The following is an 18,130-nucleotide window of genomic DNA, read 5'->3' as shown; positions in this document are numbered from 1 at the left end:
CTTCTCAAGTCAGGTACCCTTATAGTCAGCTTCCTGATGGTATGCAGTGCTTAGGCTATAGATCAGCAGACCTAGGCCTCAACTCGGCTTCAAATTACAAGGGAAATTCCTAGTCGTGTTTAAAAAGAGTGCGAACAGATGTTAGTTCTATACATTAAAACAATAGCAACTATAATAATAATGATTGGAAAATTGAAGTTTAAATGTCAGAATTCAGTGTGTAATTTCATTTATTATTTTGCTAAAAATAACACAATGTTTTAGCAAATATTCAAAAATATGCAAATAAGAAAAACAATTCTCAAAATTTTACCATCTATAGATACGTACTATTACATTCTTAAATATGATTTCAGGCTTTTCTGTATGCACATAAATCATGTAGAACAAAACTGGGATAATGCTATGTACATAATGTTTTGTTACCAGATTTTTAAAACTTATTATGTTGTAATTATTTTTCCATCTCAAGAAATATGGATGTGAATAGTTACTTAAATTGATCAGTAATTTTTTTTTTCGTGTGTGTGCATACCTATTATCTGCCAAGCATAGAGTTAGGCACTAGGGAAGAATCTGCAAATAAGAGAAACATAATCCCTGCCCTCAGAGAACTTGGAGACTAGCAGAGGAGAGAGGTAATGAATTAATTATTGTGCAGATCTGCAGAGTGCTATGGAAACCAGGAAGAAGAGTTTCTTATTATCTTGGGACGTTTGAGGAAATGATAACTTAAATCGAAACTTGAAGATGAATAAAAGATAGGAGAAAGGGAAAGGATATTTTTTAGGTTCTTACTACTCAAAAGTATAGTCCATAGATTAGCAGCACCGTCACCTGGAAACTTGTTGGAAATGCAGACAATTCTAACGCACATTGAAGTTTGAGAATCCTTGCTGTGGACAATTGGAACTCATCTAAGAACTGGAAAAAAGTCCAATATTAGAGATCAGGAGGAGCAGTGATGAAGTTGAGGCTGGAGAGGAGGCAAGAGTCTGATTATGTAGGAATTTATAGATGTCCTGTATGTGTACTTTAGGGCATGTGTGTGATGGCTTGGGGGAGGGATTCTTATTCTCAGTGTAGTGATAAACCACTGACTGGGATTTTTTTTTTTTTTTTTTGAGGAAGAATGACATAATTGCATTTGCGTTAAGATATCACAGTTCTCATTTTGACTTTCCAAAGACATTTGGCACAGTTGCATTTACTCGTCCTTACAACACTTTTATTCCTTGACCTTTGGGACCACAATCTCTCTTGGTTTTCTTCCTGTCCTCCTGGCTCTGCCCTCTCAAGGCTTCTTTGCTGGTGGCTCCTCATCTCATGACTTTGAAACATTGGAGTGCCCAGGGCTTATCCTGGGACCTCTTTCCTCCCCTACCTACACTCTCAAGGTGATCCTTTATCTAGGACTGGGGCTTTAAATGCCATCTATCTATATGGTGATGACTATCATTTACTAAGATAAATGCATAAAGATGTTCATTGTCCTTATAATAACTAGAAACTGGAAACAACTTAAATATTCTTCAACGGAAAACTTTTTATGGTGCATCCAGTGATGAGATGCATTGCAATCACGATAAAGAACAAGGAAAACTTTGTGTGCTGAAAGGAGGTAAAATAAATATATAAACCGATGCATGATTATATAAAAACAATTTTGCATGAAAAGAAATTCAAGAAACTTTTAATTGTGGTCTTGTTTTCATTGTACATTGTACACTAAATTCATAAAAAGTAAAACTGTGCTTTGTTTTACTTTTTGCTTTTTTTGTATGGTATATGTTTGCCCTTCCTTTTATGTTTAACCTTTCTTAGTCTAGTCACTTGTAGATTGCATAGACGTAAATATTTTTAAGCCAACCAGCAATTTTTCTTATAATAGGTTGGATCACTCCATATTTATTCATTGTAATATCAGATGTATGTGATATTATTCTTGCCATCATTTTTGTATTCTCTCTCTTTTTTGCTTCTTTGCTATTTCTTATAATCTATCATATTTGTCAACTTTCATTTATGTGTTTTTGGTTGTTTGCATTATTATCCAATATCCAATGTTTTAAGATAGAAATTTGAAGCCAGTTCGTTTTCATTTGTATGTAACTTGTTTCTCTTCCACTCCTCCTTGATGCTTACAGGATTTAAAACTTAAATTAAATAATTTTGCTACCTTATATTTGGAAGTGGATTACTTTTTAATTAATATTACTTGGTACCTGGAAAGCCTTTTTGATATGCAGATGCAGCTTTTTTGGTTTAGGACATTTGTTTTGTTTTGTTTTATTTTGAGTGGTGTTTCCATTCTATTTATTTGGTGCATTTTTTCAGTAATAGCAACAAGCCACATATGGGATCTTCTTTATCTATTCTATACATTTCTCATCTCTTTGCTTATGTTCATCTCTCCAACTTTTGTTCTACATCAGTGATTTCATTTTCTGAGTTATAAAATTTTAAAAATTCCTTCTAACTACCATTTTAATACTTCTATTACAATTTCTTATTTTTTCTTAATTCTACCAACCTCTTAAGAAAATCTAAGTCTTTTGTCTTATCTGAACTTTTGTTGTTTCGTGAAAGCATTTAAAAAATTTTCTTGATGAAACAAAGCAAACCTTTTCTAAAATATTTTTTAATTTCTACAATAAATCTTTTTCAAAAAGATGTTTTTCACATGCCTTTTGAATGATATATTTCTTTTTTATGCTTTGCAGACTCTCTTCATAGAACTCATATTTGATTTTTCTGTGTACTCATCTTTGAGTGAAGTTAGGTCATTTCTGGCTGTCCAAAGTTAATATCAGATAGGTTTACCTGGCATTTCCTGACTGTTCCTCTTGAAGATATTAGAATACTACTTTTAGATTTTCAGTAGAAGAACCAGAAGATGCACATTTATATTACTAATTTAGTCATTCAGAATCCTGAATGGTGTTGGGAGTGGGATGAGATAGGATTTGAAAATTTTGCCTCGACAATTTTTCTCTGTGATTGTTAAAACTAGGGTAGTAGAGACTGACCTTTTACTATTGGTTTTTCTATAGAGTAAAGATTATTCTTGGCTTTTTTCTGTGTATGCAATATATATACATACATCTCATAAAAATAACATTAAAGATGTTGTTTGGACAGTATGTCCTTTTGAGGGTTTTTATTTTAAAACTGAAAGACAGGCACTTGAGTAATTACTTTGACTTACTGTCTCTACTACTTATAGTTTACAGATCAAATATATAAAGTGTGCTTCCATCTGAAAGATTTTATCTGAACCTTCCAAATAGGGTAGTGACATTTGAACAGGAAAATAGTAAATTATCTTTTAGAGAATGCATTGAGGTACATTTATTATATAATTTAGTATTAACAACAACTCTATGAAGTAGATAAATTCATTCCATTTCCTAAGCGAAGAAACTGTAGTTCAGAGATTAAATGTCTAGTCCACGTATACAGAGCTGATAAAATCTAGGACCCTGATCTCGCTGATTCCAAATGTGGTTTCCATGTTTTATGAACTTGTGAAGATGCTCTTTTCTTTTCTTTATGCTTTATTCTGAATACTCATTCTTATCTTGTTTCCAGAACCAACCCTGGTATAAACTAGGAAGAATCCTAGGAGCTCTAGTTGAATAATCTGAGATAAGCGTATTTTACTTACCCTTGGTATTGCATATTTGATCCATTGTGACCCATGTTGGGAGCAGAGTTTCTGCTTCTAGAAGGGTGGGTGTTCTACCTTGTATTGTTTGTTCTCTCTTAGGAACTGAAATCAGGTTTTTGAGTCCGAGGCCAGGGCTGCAGCCCTGATAACTGTGGGAGACTTTTCTGATGTTGACTACTTAATTACTTAAAGCTTTCATAAAATACTGCCTGGTTTTGTATTCCCCATCACTGATTGCCTCCCCATTGGAATGTGACATTGTCCCGTGCTAGATCTTTCTGATGCCACATCTGTGGTTTGTCGTACTGCACTTGGAATATTGGGCTCTTTCTTCTGCTCTATATTTTCTTCCAATGTGATTATCTGGAACTGACTTTCCTCCACCATCTCCCATTCCCTTCACTGTCTGCCATTCCTCAGTGGTCAGGTCTAATCCTTCCCTGCCCCCATACCTCACCCTTTACTTGCTCTTGTTCTTTGCTACATAATCCAGGCAATGACCCAAGATATTATGCCAAAAAACATGAGAGTTAATCCTTGTTTGAGGTCTAGCTAGTGATATGTGTCACAGCAGCACACATATCAGGGCCATAGATATCTTAGCTTCCCCCCAGTCTAACCTTTCATACTTATGGATGAGAAAACTGAGGCAAAACTTTACATTCCAAAGCACAGTTTTTGGCAGAGTTAGAACTATAATCAATAATGACCTCAATTAGACTTCTGTTTTATTGATTTTTAAAAAATAACCCCCTACTTAAGGTTTAAAAATACAGATTGGGATGACAAAAAGTCATTTCAGTATGTATTATCGATGTTTGATAAGATATTAGATTAGTGTATTTTTGTTTTTATATGGAAATGCCAAAAAGGAAATGATTTGGACATTAATCTGATTTCCTAACTGTCAATATGTGAAAGCTGGAGTTTTTGTTTAAAGCAAAGCAATGTCATTCCACCAGATGTCACTGTTTGCATGTAGCAATGTACTTACAATGATTAAAAATAAATCCCCCTCCCTAATCATATTTTGTTAAAAAATTATATAGTTACACTTTTATTCTTCTTCAGATTTATTATTTTACTAAGACTATGCTTCCTGAATTTTAAAAAAGTATTTATCACCACTGCCACAGATTTTAAAGACTATACTAAAGAAAATTATTTGTAGATTAGCTTCTTCAAGAAGGTGAACTTCTAAAAAGTCTTTTCTAGATCTAGCAGTTTGCTTTTCGAACAACATTTTTGATAAGCTACTGTTTTCTAAATTTTAGACTCATAAATAGGTTGTGAAATCAATTTAGTGGCTTGCTACAAGCACTTAAAAAACGATGTCTAGACTAAAATACTCTATTATATGTAAGTATTACTAGGCAAAACTTTTGTACATGAGCACTCTTAAAATATCCCTGTATACATCTTTGAGTTACATAAATACCTTTTCCGAGTTTCGTGCCCCAAGGAATAAGATAAATTCACTAAGGAATGGATATCAAAGATGTGAAGGAAGAACATCTCTATTAGAGTCACACCAAGGAAGAGAGAGGGTTGCTAGAGGGAGAACCCTTCTCCATGCTCACGGGATGGAGTTCCTAGTCACTTTTATGTAACTCGTAGGATATGTGAGCAGACATTTTTACAGAGTGCTTGCAGCTTAGAAGAAATATTTTCAAAAATTTTTTTGACAACAACTGACAATAAGAAATACCTTTTATATCTCTGGCCCCATGGGAAACGGGGAAGGAGGTTTAACTCAGTCTAGAGAGGTGGGTGTGTTTCCTTCATTCGGCCCCTCAAAGATAATAACAATAATGATTCTACTATTTACTGAACATGTACTACATGCAAACTTGCACATTTATTATTTCTGAGCATTAGACTCCGAAAGACCCAATCATTGTTACCATATATATAGATGAGAAAACTAAGACTTAGGAAGGAAAAGTGGCCTACCCCACATAGCACACCAAATGACCAAAGTGGGACTAAAATCCTGGTTTTTAACCTCATTCCAAAAGCTACTTCTTCCCAATATATCAGTAAGTTTTTTAGACTTCCCCTGAGGATAAGGACCACCTGGAGTGTTTGACAAGTATATTAAGTCACATGCTGTAACTCAAACTCACTGAGGAGGAATCTGGGAAGCTAGAGATTTGACAAGGTCTCTATGATCAGACATTATGATTTATTATGTGTGATGGGGCTCAAGATTTTGCATTTCTATCAAGTTCCTATGTGATCCTAATGATGCTAGTTTAGGGAACACACTTTGAGAACCACTGCAGTACATCATCCTGATCCACAACTCTCAGTTTCCCATGACAGGATCTAGGACTGGCTTTCACTTTGGGACTTTTCTCACTCAGCCAAAATTCAACAATACTTATTCAGTACCTACTACATTTGCAACCATGGGAGACAAAAAATGAATAAGAATCAATATTCTCTTCCCCACCCTGCCCAACCAAGCTATGATCTACTGTGAAAAAGATATGCAGAATAAAATATAGTATATTCAATAATAAAAGAGCAAATAAAATGCAGCAGGGAAACTAGGGAAGCAAAATTGAATTTTAGTTTTGCAGAGGGGCATTGTAAAGGCATCATGGAAGAGTTGACATCTGAAAGCATTGTTTTCATAGCCATCTTGTATTGTGATTTGATTGCCTGTCTCCTCTATTCCCCCTCAGCACCTAGGGCCTCTTTTGCAGAATGAACATATATTGGGCCAGGTGTTAGGGGAGGGAAGTAGGATTGGCAACGCAGATGGTGCCCAGATGGTGGAGGACCCTGAATGCCAGGTGCAGGGGTTTAATACTGTGTGTGTAGTCATTTATGTATTTGGAAAGGAGGTGGCTGATGACAGCTCTGGCAGGGGTGTATAGCATGGATTAGAAGAGGGAGAGATTGGAGGTAAGGGACAGCAAAGATGATGTCATTAGACTCAGATGAGAGAAAATTCAATGGACAGGAGAGACACTGGAGGGAGACGGATCAAGACCAGTGATCACTGTTGGGAGAGAGGGAGAGCCTGGAGTCGAAGAGATTTTCAGTCTGAACCACTGAAGTGGTGGTGCTTTCCAAAGAAGAGAACTCTAGAAAGGACTGGTAATTCTCTGTGGAAGTAAAGAAGGAAGCAGGGAAAATCTGGAGAAAAATGTCAAATTAAATGATTCATTTTTGTCATACAGGAATAGTTGCTAATCTTGGGTAGCCTTTTCCCTAATGTTTCCCGTTCATGTCTACCAGACCTATGTACTCTAAAATGTCCAATAACTTCTTTTACTTTCTTTCCAACCAGAATTTCTACTTCTTTAGTGAACATTTGAAATGTGAAAAGAATAAGATGTGAATGACTCTTACCACTGTGTTTTTTGGTTTAGGACCAGATGAAAATACACAGTGCCTCACAGAAGCTTCTGAAGTCACCCCTCTCCTCCTCGATTTTAGAAACACTTTACTTATCTTGATATATGTACTATCCTGGTTTATTCTTCTAGCCCCTAGACTTGACTTTTCTTCCTTCCTTCCTTCCTTCCTTCCTTCCTTCCTTCCTTCCTTCCTTCCTTCCTTCCTTCCTTCCTTCCTCTCTCTCTCTTTTTTCTTTTATTTCTTTTTTTTTCTAGATATATCAGTCAAGCTTTAGTTGCAAACAAAACAAAACAAAAACAGATTTTTAGCTATTTTAAGCAAAAAGGGATTTAGTAATGGGAAGTCAATGCTTGTAAAGTCGATGGAAAGATTGGAAAAATGGACTCCAGGGCTTTCAGAGACGACTCACACAACATGCTCAGCTGGCTGCTGGGAGCTGCTCCTTCTGGCCAAGTCAGGAAGGTGGGAAGTCTGGAAGCCAACACCGACAACGCACCACTTCAGCAGTGATTTAGGGATCAAGTGAACTCTGTCACAGCTTTTGACTCTGGAGCCACACTATGTCTATTGATACGCTCACTGGCAAAACAAAAACAAAAACAAAAACGAAAACAAAAACAACAAAAACAAAAACCCCACAAAAGAAGAAACTGGAATAGTACTATAGACCTCAGTGTTGCCATGACTACTTGTCAACAAAAACATCAGAAACTTCTGCCTTCTAAGTTTTATATGAGCGCATCTGATTAGTGGATCTTAAATTACAGCTAGGGCACTGGTGGCAGGAGGGTTTTACCTTCTTGTCTTCCACAGTTCAGGAAAGCACATGGATTGGGTGTTGAGTGGCAGTCTACTATATTCACCATGCTAGGAGTTCAAATTTATCTTCTCTTTGAATGCAAATATTTGACTAGGTGAGGCAGGAAGTTGTTTTCCATGGCTCTACTTTGGCAACGGCCTATTTTTTCCAGTCTAGCTTTTGGTGGGCTTATTTTTTTGTTTTTTGTTTTTTTGTTTTTTGTTTTAAACAACTGGTATGATGACATTTGAGAGTTTCAGTACATTATTAAGTAACTAAAGTCAGTTAGGTTTGTAAATGCTTAGTCTTCACATTTAATGGCTCATGAAGTGATTGTTCATATAATGGTATATCAAAAAAATTAGAGGGAACATTGACTCTAAATACTTCCATGTGAAATTGATATAGCTATAGTCTGTGTAAACCCACTTTGTATTTATTTTATATTTCTTTTATGGTAAGTGCTGCAACACAAAAATTAATGTATTTTCAAGCAGTTATCAGTCATTAATGACATACTTTTCCTTCAAATTTTGATTTAGCTTATCTCTTTGGCTTAATTAAGGCTTTTGTTGTACGTGTTGTACCTCATAATTATCCTAATGTATATGCAGTTTGTTGCATAGAAGGGAAGAGCTGATGCCATAACAATTTTCTCTTCATTCTGGCAAGATATGAATCAAAAAGACTTTAATGTGAGGAGAGAGTTCTGCTTAAGCTGACACTTTGCCTCAATCTAAGAAATGAAAGCATTTTTTAGGAGCTTGGAGGTGGGGAGCAGGTTAATGATCAGAAGGTAGAGAACTTTTTGCTTCTTTTGCAATCAGGTTTTCATAGGGTGAATTTATTATTCCAATGTAATAAAACTAAAGTGTACTTAGAACCAAATGAAAATTATGTTTTAATTATCTTCCATTTTGGATTATATGACTTCTGCACAATCTCTGAAATGAGAGCAAACATCTCTTGCTTTATCAATGACTTAAAAAACAAATTTATTGTTTTTATCACACTGTAGAATACTGCAAGGAATTCCTGCTATAGATGACAAGCAAGCATATGTCCCAACACCAGAAATACCACCTGAATTGGCACAAGGAACTAGACAGCCCGCTCAGGAACCAAATTTACAACTCTTGGGAGAGGAAGTAAGAACTTCCGTTAATATTAGTTTTCTCTGCTTCATAGGTTCTCAAACTTTTAAATTTCTGGACATTTTTTTATACTCTTAAAATTTATTAATTATTTATTAATTATTTATGTGGGTCATATCTATTGACATTTATAATGATTATTAAAATTGAGAAAATACTAAATGTTTATTTATTTATTAAAAAGAAATACAATTGTATATATTAATATAAGTAATGTATTTTTATGAAAAATAATTATATTTTTAAACAAAATATTTGATGAGAAAACTAGGATTTTATTTGTTTTTCAAATCTCTTTAATGTCTGGCTTAATAGAAGAAGGCTAGATTCTCATGTTTGCTTCTGCATTCAATTTTGTGGTAGGTCGTTTTAGCTGGAAAATTTTTGGTCTTGCATAGATATATAGATGGACAAAAAATATTATTTTAATAATTTTTAACATAATTGAGGATGTTCTCCACCATTATGCCAAATAATATGCCAAAGTGTAATGGGTGGGAGCTTCTTGAAAGCTAGTTGCGAGACATCCATTTCTGGGGAAGATGGGGCATAAGTACTTTTACATTTTCTTATTCTTCCTGCTAAGTACAACTAAAAACACTGGATGTTCCAAACATAGAAGACTCCAAAAGGTGAATAGAATGAAGCACACTACTTAGGAACTTTGGGACTGAAGAAATGACATGGTGGCGAGTTAGTTTCTTGGGTTTTCTTTTTTGTGTCATATATCTTAGACTTGAAGCTGAAAAAGTTTGTAATCTAGAAACTAAAAAGATCAAGAAAAAAAAGCCCCAACAGAAGCCTCCTCTCTCTAGCCAAAGAGTCAGGAAACACTCAGTCTAAAAAGACAGAAAGTTTTTAGACAATAACCACTCCATTTCAGCTGAACACCACAGAAAAAACAGTGACTCAACCCCCATCTTCACTAGCAAAGGCCTAGCGGGAAATCTAGATTGTAATGAGTCACTCCTTTTCTTCCCCACTGTGCTGGTATCGGAGGAGCCCTAGCAGAATGTCAACTAAAGAAGAAGGTTTAAATAAGATCCAGAGCCTTATAGCATAACCCAAACTATCCAAATTTCAGTAGAAAATCACTAGTTATTCCAAGAACTAAGAAAATCTTTAAATGAATGTGAAAAGACAGTCAATAGATGCCAATACTGAGAGGACAAGCGTGTTAGAATTATCAGACAAAAATTTTATAGCCACCATCATTAAAATGTTTTGATAAGCAATTATGAACTCACTTGAAACAAATTTAAAGAAATAGACTAAACACAATTCCTATCACAATCCCAGTTGCATTTTTGATAGAAATAGAACAAACAACCCTAAATTTGATTTGTATGAAACCATAAAAGAACCCCAAATAGCCAAAGCAATCTTGAGAAAGAAAAACAACACCACAGGCGTCATGCTACCTTATTTCAATATATTACAAATCTTCAGTAATCAAAACAATATAGTATTGGCCTAAAGAACACACATAGATCAATGGAACAGAATAAAGAGCCCAGAAATAAACCCACACATATATGGTGAGTTAACTTTTGACAAAGCAGCCGAGAATAACAGACAGGACAGTCCATTCAATAAATGGTGTTGGAAAAACTGGGCAGCCACTTGCAAAAGAATAAAACTGGACCACTATCTTATACCATGCACAAAAGTTAACTCAAAATGGATTAAAAACTTGAGTGTAAGACCAGAATCTACAAAGCTCCTAGAGGAAACACAGGTGGTAATCTTCTTATTATCAGTCTTGGCAGTGAATTTTGGATTAGACACCAAAAGTAAAGGCAATGAAAGCAAAAATACACAAGTAGGACTACATCAAATTGAAAAACTTCTGCAGAGCAAAGGAAACCATCAGTAAAAGGAGAAGGCGACCTACCGAATGGGAGAAAATATTTTCAAATCGTGTAGGTCTGATAAGGGGCTAATATCCGAAATACATAAAGAACTCATACAACTCAATATCAAAAAACAATCTAATTAAAAAATGGACAAGAGATCTGAACAGACTTTTTTCCAAAGAAGACGTACAGATGGCCAATAGGTCTATGATACTCAGGGACTTGTGGGAATTTAATAAGAGATCTAGTATTTGTGTTATCACAGTCTTGGAAGGAGAAGAAAAAGAAAGGGGGGGGGGTGATTGAAAATATATAGAAAGAAATAATGACTAAAAACTTCCCCAATTTGGCAAAAGACTTAAGCATGTTCAGGAAGCTAAGCAAATCCTAAGCAAGAAAAATAAAGGAAACTGTACCAAGCCACATACTTTCAAACTTCTAAGATTGATGACAAAGGAACAAACCTTGAGAGCAGCAAGAGAGGAACAATATGTTACATAGGAGAGAAACAACTTGAATGACAGCGGATTTGTCATCAGAAACCATGGAGGCCAGAAGCAGGATGTTCAGTGGCAGAATATTTTTCAAGTGCTGAAAGAAAAGAACTGCAAGCCCAGAGTCCGTATCTCAAAAAATATCCCAGGAATGATGGGGAATGAAGATATTTTCAGATGAAAGAAAAATAAGAGAATTTGTTGCCAGCAGATTTACCTTTAAAGAATGACTAGAGAAAGTTCTCTAATCGGGAAGAAAATAGTTAAAAGAAATCTTGGGATATCTAGAAGAAACAAAAACGTGTAAAGCAAAAATATGGGTAAATGCAATAGAGCTTCCTTTTCCTTTTGAGTTTTCTGAATTATGGTTGTCAGTTAAAGCAAAAATTTTTATATTTTTAAATATATGTAGAGGAAATGTTTAAGACAATTATATTATAAATAGAGAAGGGTAAAGAGACCCCAAGGGAAGTAAGGATTTTGTATATCACTTGAATTGGTAAAATGATGACATCAGTAGATCTTGATAAGTTATATTTCTATAATGTAATAGCTAGAGCAAAACTAAAAAGCTATATAAAGAGATACACTCAAAAAAAAAAAAAAGAAAAGAAAACTATAGATAAGTAAAAGTAGAATTCTAAAAAGTGTCCAAGTAACAGGGAGGTAGGCAAAAGAAAATAGAGAAACCAAAGAAATCAGAGAGAACAAACAGAAAACAAAAAATGAAATGGTAAACTAAATCTCTAACTTAAATGTAAATTGTCTAAACGCGCCAACTAAGTGACAGAGATTGCAGTGTGGATTAAAAGACATGACCCAACTATACAGTATCTATAAGAAACTGACTTCAAATGTAATGATATAGAGAGGATGAAAGTAAAAGGGTAAAAAAAATTTATAATGCAAACATTAATCAAAGAAAAGCATAAGTGACTATATTAATATCAGATAAAGTAGACTTCCAAGAAAATAAAGTTATCAGAGACAAAGAGGGGAATTATATTACGATAAAAGTATCAACCCACCAGGAAGACATAGCAAGATATGTGAAGCAAAAATATGAAACAAATAATAGGCAATTCCACAATTATAGTTGGAAACTTCCACACCCCTCTCTAAATAACTGATGGAACATTTAGTTAGAAAACAGCAAGAATACAGAACTCAACAACTCCATCAACCAATAGGATCTGATTGAAAATTATGGAACACTATACCCATCAAGAGCAGAATACACATTCTTTTTAAGTTCCCACAGAACATACAGCAAGATAAAGCAAATCTACAGTATAATCAAACTAGAGATCACTAGCAAAGATAACAGACAAATCTCAAAATGATTGTTCATTTTGATAGTTCAGTTGAACTGAACTAAAATGAAAATACAACATGTCAAAATTTGTGGCACACAGCTGAAGCAGTTTTGAGAGGGAAGTTTATAGCCCTAAATGCTTACAATAGAAAAGAGAATGTATCAATTAGTAACAGAAGCTCCCACTTCAACGATCAAGAAAAAGAAGAGCAAAATAAACCCAAAACAAGCAAAGGGAAGGGATAATAAAAAGTAGAAATAATGAAATTGAAAACAGAAAAATAAAGGAGAAAATGAAACTAAAAGCTAGTTCTTTGAAAAGATTAATAAAATTGATCTCTAGCAAGACTGACTGACAAGGACAAAAAGAGAAAAGACAAAGTTACCGATATTAAAAATGAAACAGGAGCTATCATTACAGACCCTGCAGACATCAAAAGAATAATAAGGAAATACAATGAACCACTCTACACATATAAATTTGGCAATAGAACAATTCCTAAAAAACACACATAAATTTGAAATGGAACAATTCCTAAAAAAACACAAACCACTACAACTCACTCAATATGAAATAGATAACTACTAAGGAAATTAAATTCTTTATTTAAAAAAAACTCCTCTCTCTTCTGGAAAACAGTTTGGCAGGTTTTTATTTTTTTTTTAACTGAACCTGCAACTACTACTCAGCAATAAAAAGGAATGAACTATTGATAGATGCAACTATTGGATGAATCTTCAGAGACATATTGAAAAAAGTCAATTCTAAAAAATTACATACTGTATAATTTCATTATATAACATTCTTGCAAAGACAAAATTGTAGAAATGGAGAACAGATTAGTAGTTTTGAGGCCTTCAGGGTGGGGGGGGGATGAGTGTTCTATAAAAGGACAACATGAGGAATCCTTATGGTGATGGAGATGTTCTGTGTCTTGATTGTATTGATGTCAATATTTTGTTTGTGATATTGTACTGTAGTTTTGCAAGATGTTACCTTTGAGATAAACTGGATAAAGGATAGATGGAATCTCTGTATTGTTTCTTAAATCTACATGTGAATCTATAATTGTCTCAAAATAAAAAGTTTAGTAAAAATTTAAAAATTTGCAGTCTTTGAACCAAAAAAAAAAAAAGAAAGAAAAGAGAAATTAAACTAGGTTAAAAAGAAAATATCAAATGATAATTTATATAACTAAAAGAGAATATGTTAAATGATAATTTGTACAGCTAAAAAAGTTCATTGCAATTGAAATCTGAAACCACACCAATGACTTTTTCAAACCTCAAATCATTAAAATCTATTGGTTTATTTTGTACTTTGAATGAATTCTTTACCACTCATGATTTTGTAACTTTGTGCATTAGTCATTTGGTAAATATCATTCATAAAGTTATGTAGATCTTTGAATGTTGACACATTTTACTATATGTGTAAAAATATCTTATTTTTAAAATTTTTAGAAAAATCTTTTAGCGTTGGTAACCTGGCAAACTCATAGTGAGGGATGCAAAATTCCAAAATTCTAATTCTAATGGAAGCTTAGATTTTTTTCATTGGCATAAATACTCTCACTTGTTTTTTTAGAAATAAAAGGTTTACTTCTCATTTTCAAGAAAACCTTGCCACAAACCCAAGTCTGAATAACCACAGTTTGATATTTGCCTTCTCAAATAAAAATGGTGGCTAGTTTAGTGGACATTGAGATTGGGCTTTGATTTTTGCTATTTCATATACAGTAGGAACATCCTTGTATATATCTCTTTATGTACACATTTAAGAATTTCCTTATTGTACAGCTAGAACTAAATTGCTGGATCATGTGGCATGTACATTTTCTATTTTATTAGAAATGGCCAATTTGTCTCCACTGTGGTTCTATTAATTTCCCTACATCCTTGATATCACTTGGAATTGTTGGCTTTATATATTTGCTAATTTGATGGGTATGAAAAGTTTTCCCTAGACTTTCAGAGGCTGTGGAACATATCATTTCACTTCCTAGGCAACTAGATAAGATGTTGACAGGAGTTTGGGTTTTTACCAGCGGGATCATTTGTTAGTTTCTAATGGCTTTTTGTTATTTTCAAAGATGCCTGCTTATCCAGGATTTACGAAGTTGTTTTGGAATCTAACTTCACCCAAATTCTCTGTTCCAGTGTCTGTCATGAAGAAAACCCTATATCCAAAATACGAGGTAACATACTGAATAACTTTATCGTTGTCGTTTAATAATTAAATTGTATAATTGATTGCATTAATATTTACTGGACCATTGCTATGTAAATTGTCAACTATTGTCATGATTAAGAATAATTGGATAGCACTATTAAAATTATATATATAATAAGTAATTTTCTATGTATATATTCTATGTATATACATATATACATATACTTATAAGCCTATAACTATGTGTATATTTATATACATATACTTATATATTCTATATATTTCTAAAAATATCATACTTATCCATGTTACTTTAGCCAGTCAAGTTTTCTTTTTTTAAAAAATTTTTTTAATTAATTAATTATTTTGTGACATTGGTTAACAAAATCCAATGTTTCAGCTGTACACTTTAACAATAAGGCATATATCCCATAGTTAGAATTCTTTCTGTCACCACATATTTGACCCCCTTACCCCGTCTATCTCCCCCCCTCAAGTTTTCTTTTTGAAAGGATATTTTTATTTGACCAAGGTTCCAAGATAGAAAACTACTTGGGTTGTATAAAAGATCTTCATAGTATTTTCATTTGCTTTTAAAAATGCGTTTTTAGTTAATGTAAAAAAGTTTACCACTACCACATACAATTATTAACTTTTTCTTCTTCCTTTCAAGAGTATTTGCTTGCTCTAGTTTCATATTATGCCTATTATTTTAAAAGTGAAAAAATCAAGAGAAGAAACTCCAAATCATCTGTTACTCTTTCTCTCCAGACAGTTACTGCCCACTTTTTGGTCTTTTTCTTTTATCCTTAAAAATTCTTCCTCCTTCTTCTTTTGTTCTTTACCCCTTTTTTTCCTCTTCCTTCCTCTTAAATTCAGCAATGAATGTCATGGTACATAAATTTTTAATTGTGTTTAGGATTATTTTGCTTGCTTAAAATTTTAGGCAGCTTACTAAAACACATATATCAGAAAAGGATAAAATGAAAAAGTTAAGGAAATCATGGGGAAAGCATAACAAGGGTAATAGCATAATAAAGTCAGAGATAAGATTAAATCATAAGAAATTCTGTTCGTATATGCTATTGGTTGAAATGGGATCATTCATTTACCTCCTAGCTTCTCTGCAACCAAGGCTGGGATGGAATCACATTTCTATTTGCCCTATTGTTACTTAGTGTTTAGAATGTTAATATTGTTACATCTTTACATTTCTTGGATTACTTGATCATGGTGTATTATTCTTAAATAATATATAGATCAGATAGATTCTGGTCTTCGATTTCTGTCACCCTTGCCCCAAGAAGTTGCATATCTGCACCTCAGATTTGTAGCTGTTTTAGTAAACATCCTGAGAATAAAAGCATCTTTGAATACTGGACTTACCTTTCCAGGTTCTTGCCTTTTTGTGGGTTTTAGTTCAGTATCTCTTCATCATCTTGCTAGCCCTTTGATGCTTTGAAGAGCATGTTTTCATATTATATGTAGCTTTTGTAGTTGTCTTCAGAAGAATAAACCTAGCCTTCCATAATTAGAAGCAGAAGTCATAATTGACTTCTAAGTTAGCAAACTGTTTTCATTTTCATCTGCATCCTAGCTTTTATTACATGCATACCAATTTCAGCAATATCCCCGGAGTGGAGAATTTTTACATCAGGTATCATGTAAGCAATACTGTTATTGCCCTCTCAAGGCATGTTAGTTTGGGCAATGTCTTGGAAGGTTCCAACATATAAACTGCATTTTCTTTTTAAAAAGGAGCCATTGATTGTTAGTAAGTTCTGCTGTTTTCATATCTGTAAAATACGGTACAGTAAGACTTCACTTAGCATTGTGGATAGGTTCTGTGGCTTTAAGCAAAATGACATATAACAAAACAAGTTTTATCATAAACTAATTGACATTAAAATAGGTAAGTTCCTATGGCATCTCATCATTGATATAAAACATTACCTGCTGTACTAAGGTTTGTGTTTTTGTTATTGTTATAAGCATCCTTTTAAATATGTAACATCTGCTATTCCATCATATTTGAATATTTTGTGTAAGTGCATGACAAATTAGTTTCAAAATTTCTTGTGTAGTTTGTCTTTGAAGAATAATGATGAAAGTGACCAAGTCCCTTTTTGCTATATCCGGTAATTTTCTTACCTTATATTTGCTCTAGATACTTTCTGAAAATACGGCAGAGGGGGATGAACAAAAATTCAGTGCTGGTGATTTCTAAATTACCCATGGCCTTCTCCATATCTGTTCCATTCTCAGTGAAAATTACATGATGCTTTTAATAGCTGATTGCCTATTGAATACATGTTTTTTAAATTTGAAATTTTAGTTGTTTGAGACCTAAAAATTTTCTGCAAACTAAGTAGCAGAATGAATTCACCAGGCTGTCAAACTTAGATTGTCTAGTTGTTTCGACATATCCAAATCACTGATTACAAGATAGAAAAGTAGCACATTTAATAATCATAATCATTGCAACAGTTTACAACAGTAAACATACATACATATATAAATTAATCGACTGATAGTTTATATTATAAAGCATTTAAAGATATTTTTATTTCAATTAACATTTAGAATGCCTCCTCGTATTTTATAGTGAATAGTCACATTGACAATCAATCCAGGTGGTATATTTTATTCATAATCCTGATGTTGATATGCTGAATAGATTCAATGCTAAACTGTGAGATCACAGAATCCTATGATTAGAGATGCTAGAAACAACAAAGAAGAATTCATTTGACTAAAGACCAATGATAAAGACAAATTGGGGGTTTTAGCCAAATACTAAGGCTGCAGCTAGACTTCGATGCATCTTTGGTAAACATTTTCATTAATTCTATCCTTTTCACATGTTTCTCTTTTGGTAATAATGTTGTACTGTGAAATAACAGTAATCATAGTTTTTTTAAAAAAGTATTCCACTCTATAATTTAAAATTTATCTTTTTACCACAGAGTGTTCAAGCAAGCAGGATTTTAATTGAGAAATTTTCATCTGAAAGCAAGGAAAGTGTTATTACCTTAAGTCAGCGTAACAGAAGAGGTCTTAAGGTACGTATACATTTTATTCTGAATTTTGGATTGGTTGCTTTTTCTGCCTGCAGCTCAGACATTATTTCTAGTAATCTCAGAAATTATTTCTTGGTGCTTCTTCAGTCCAGGAAATGCCTCAGAACCGTCACTGTTGTCACTGCCACAGCCACTTTGGATTATGGTTATCTCTTTATGTGGGTCTCTTTTCTGAGGACGCATTTCCTCTTTCTCAAATATGTTGTTTTTATGACAC

General features: G+C 33.6%; 1 protein-coding gene across 1 annotated transcript in view; it reads left to right on the top strand.

The window, feature by feature from the left end:
• The window catches only part of TTC6 (tetratricopeptide repeat domain 6), a 182,775-nt gene that overhangs the window by 92,492 nt on the left and 72,153 nt on the right, over window positions 1-18,130 (top strand). Inside the window, exons 8-10 of the mRNA XM_036239179.1 lie at window positions 8,860-8,989; window positions 14,754-14,858; window positions 17,800-17,895. Coding sequence (XP_036095072.1) covers window positions 8,860-8,989; window positions 14,754-14,858; window positions 17,800-17,895 — 331 coding nt within the window. The remainder of the gene's footprint in view (window positions 1-8,859; window positions 8,990-14,753; window positions 14,859-17,799; window positions 17,896-18,130) is intronic.

Source organism: Rousettus aegyptiacus, unplaced genomic scaffold, assembly GCF_014176215.1.
Source record: "Rousettus aegyptiacus isolate mRouAeg1 unplaced genomic scaffold, mRouAeg1.p scaffold_m13_p_3, whole genome shotgun sequence".
NCBI classification, from domain to species: Eukaryota; Metazoa; Chordata; class Mammalia; order Chiroptera; family Pteropodidae; genus Rousettus; species Rousettus aegyptiacus.
Note: the sequence above shows the minus strand (reverse complement) of the source record. Positions and strands in the feature narration are given on the sequence as shown.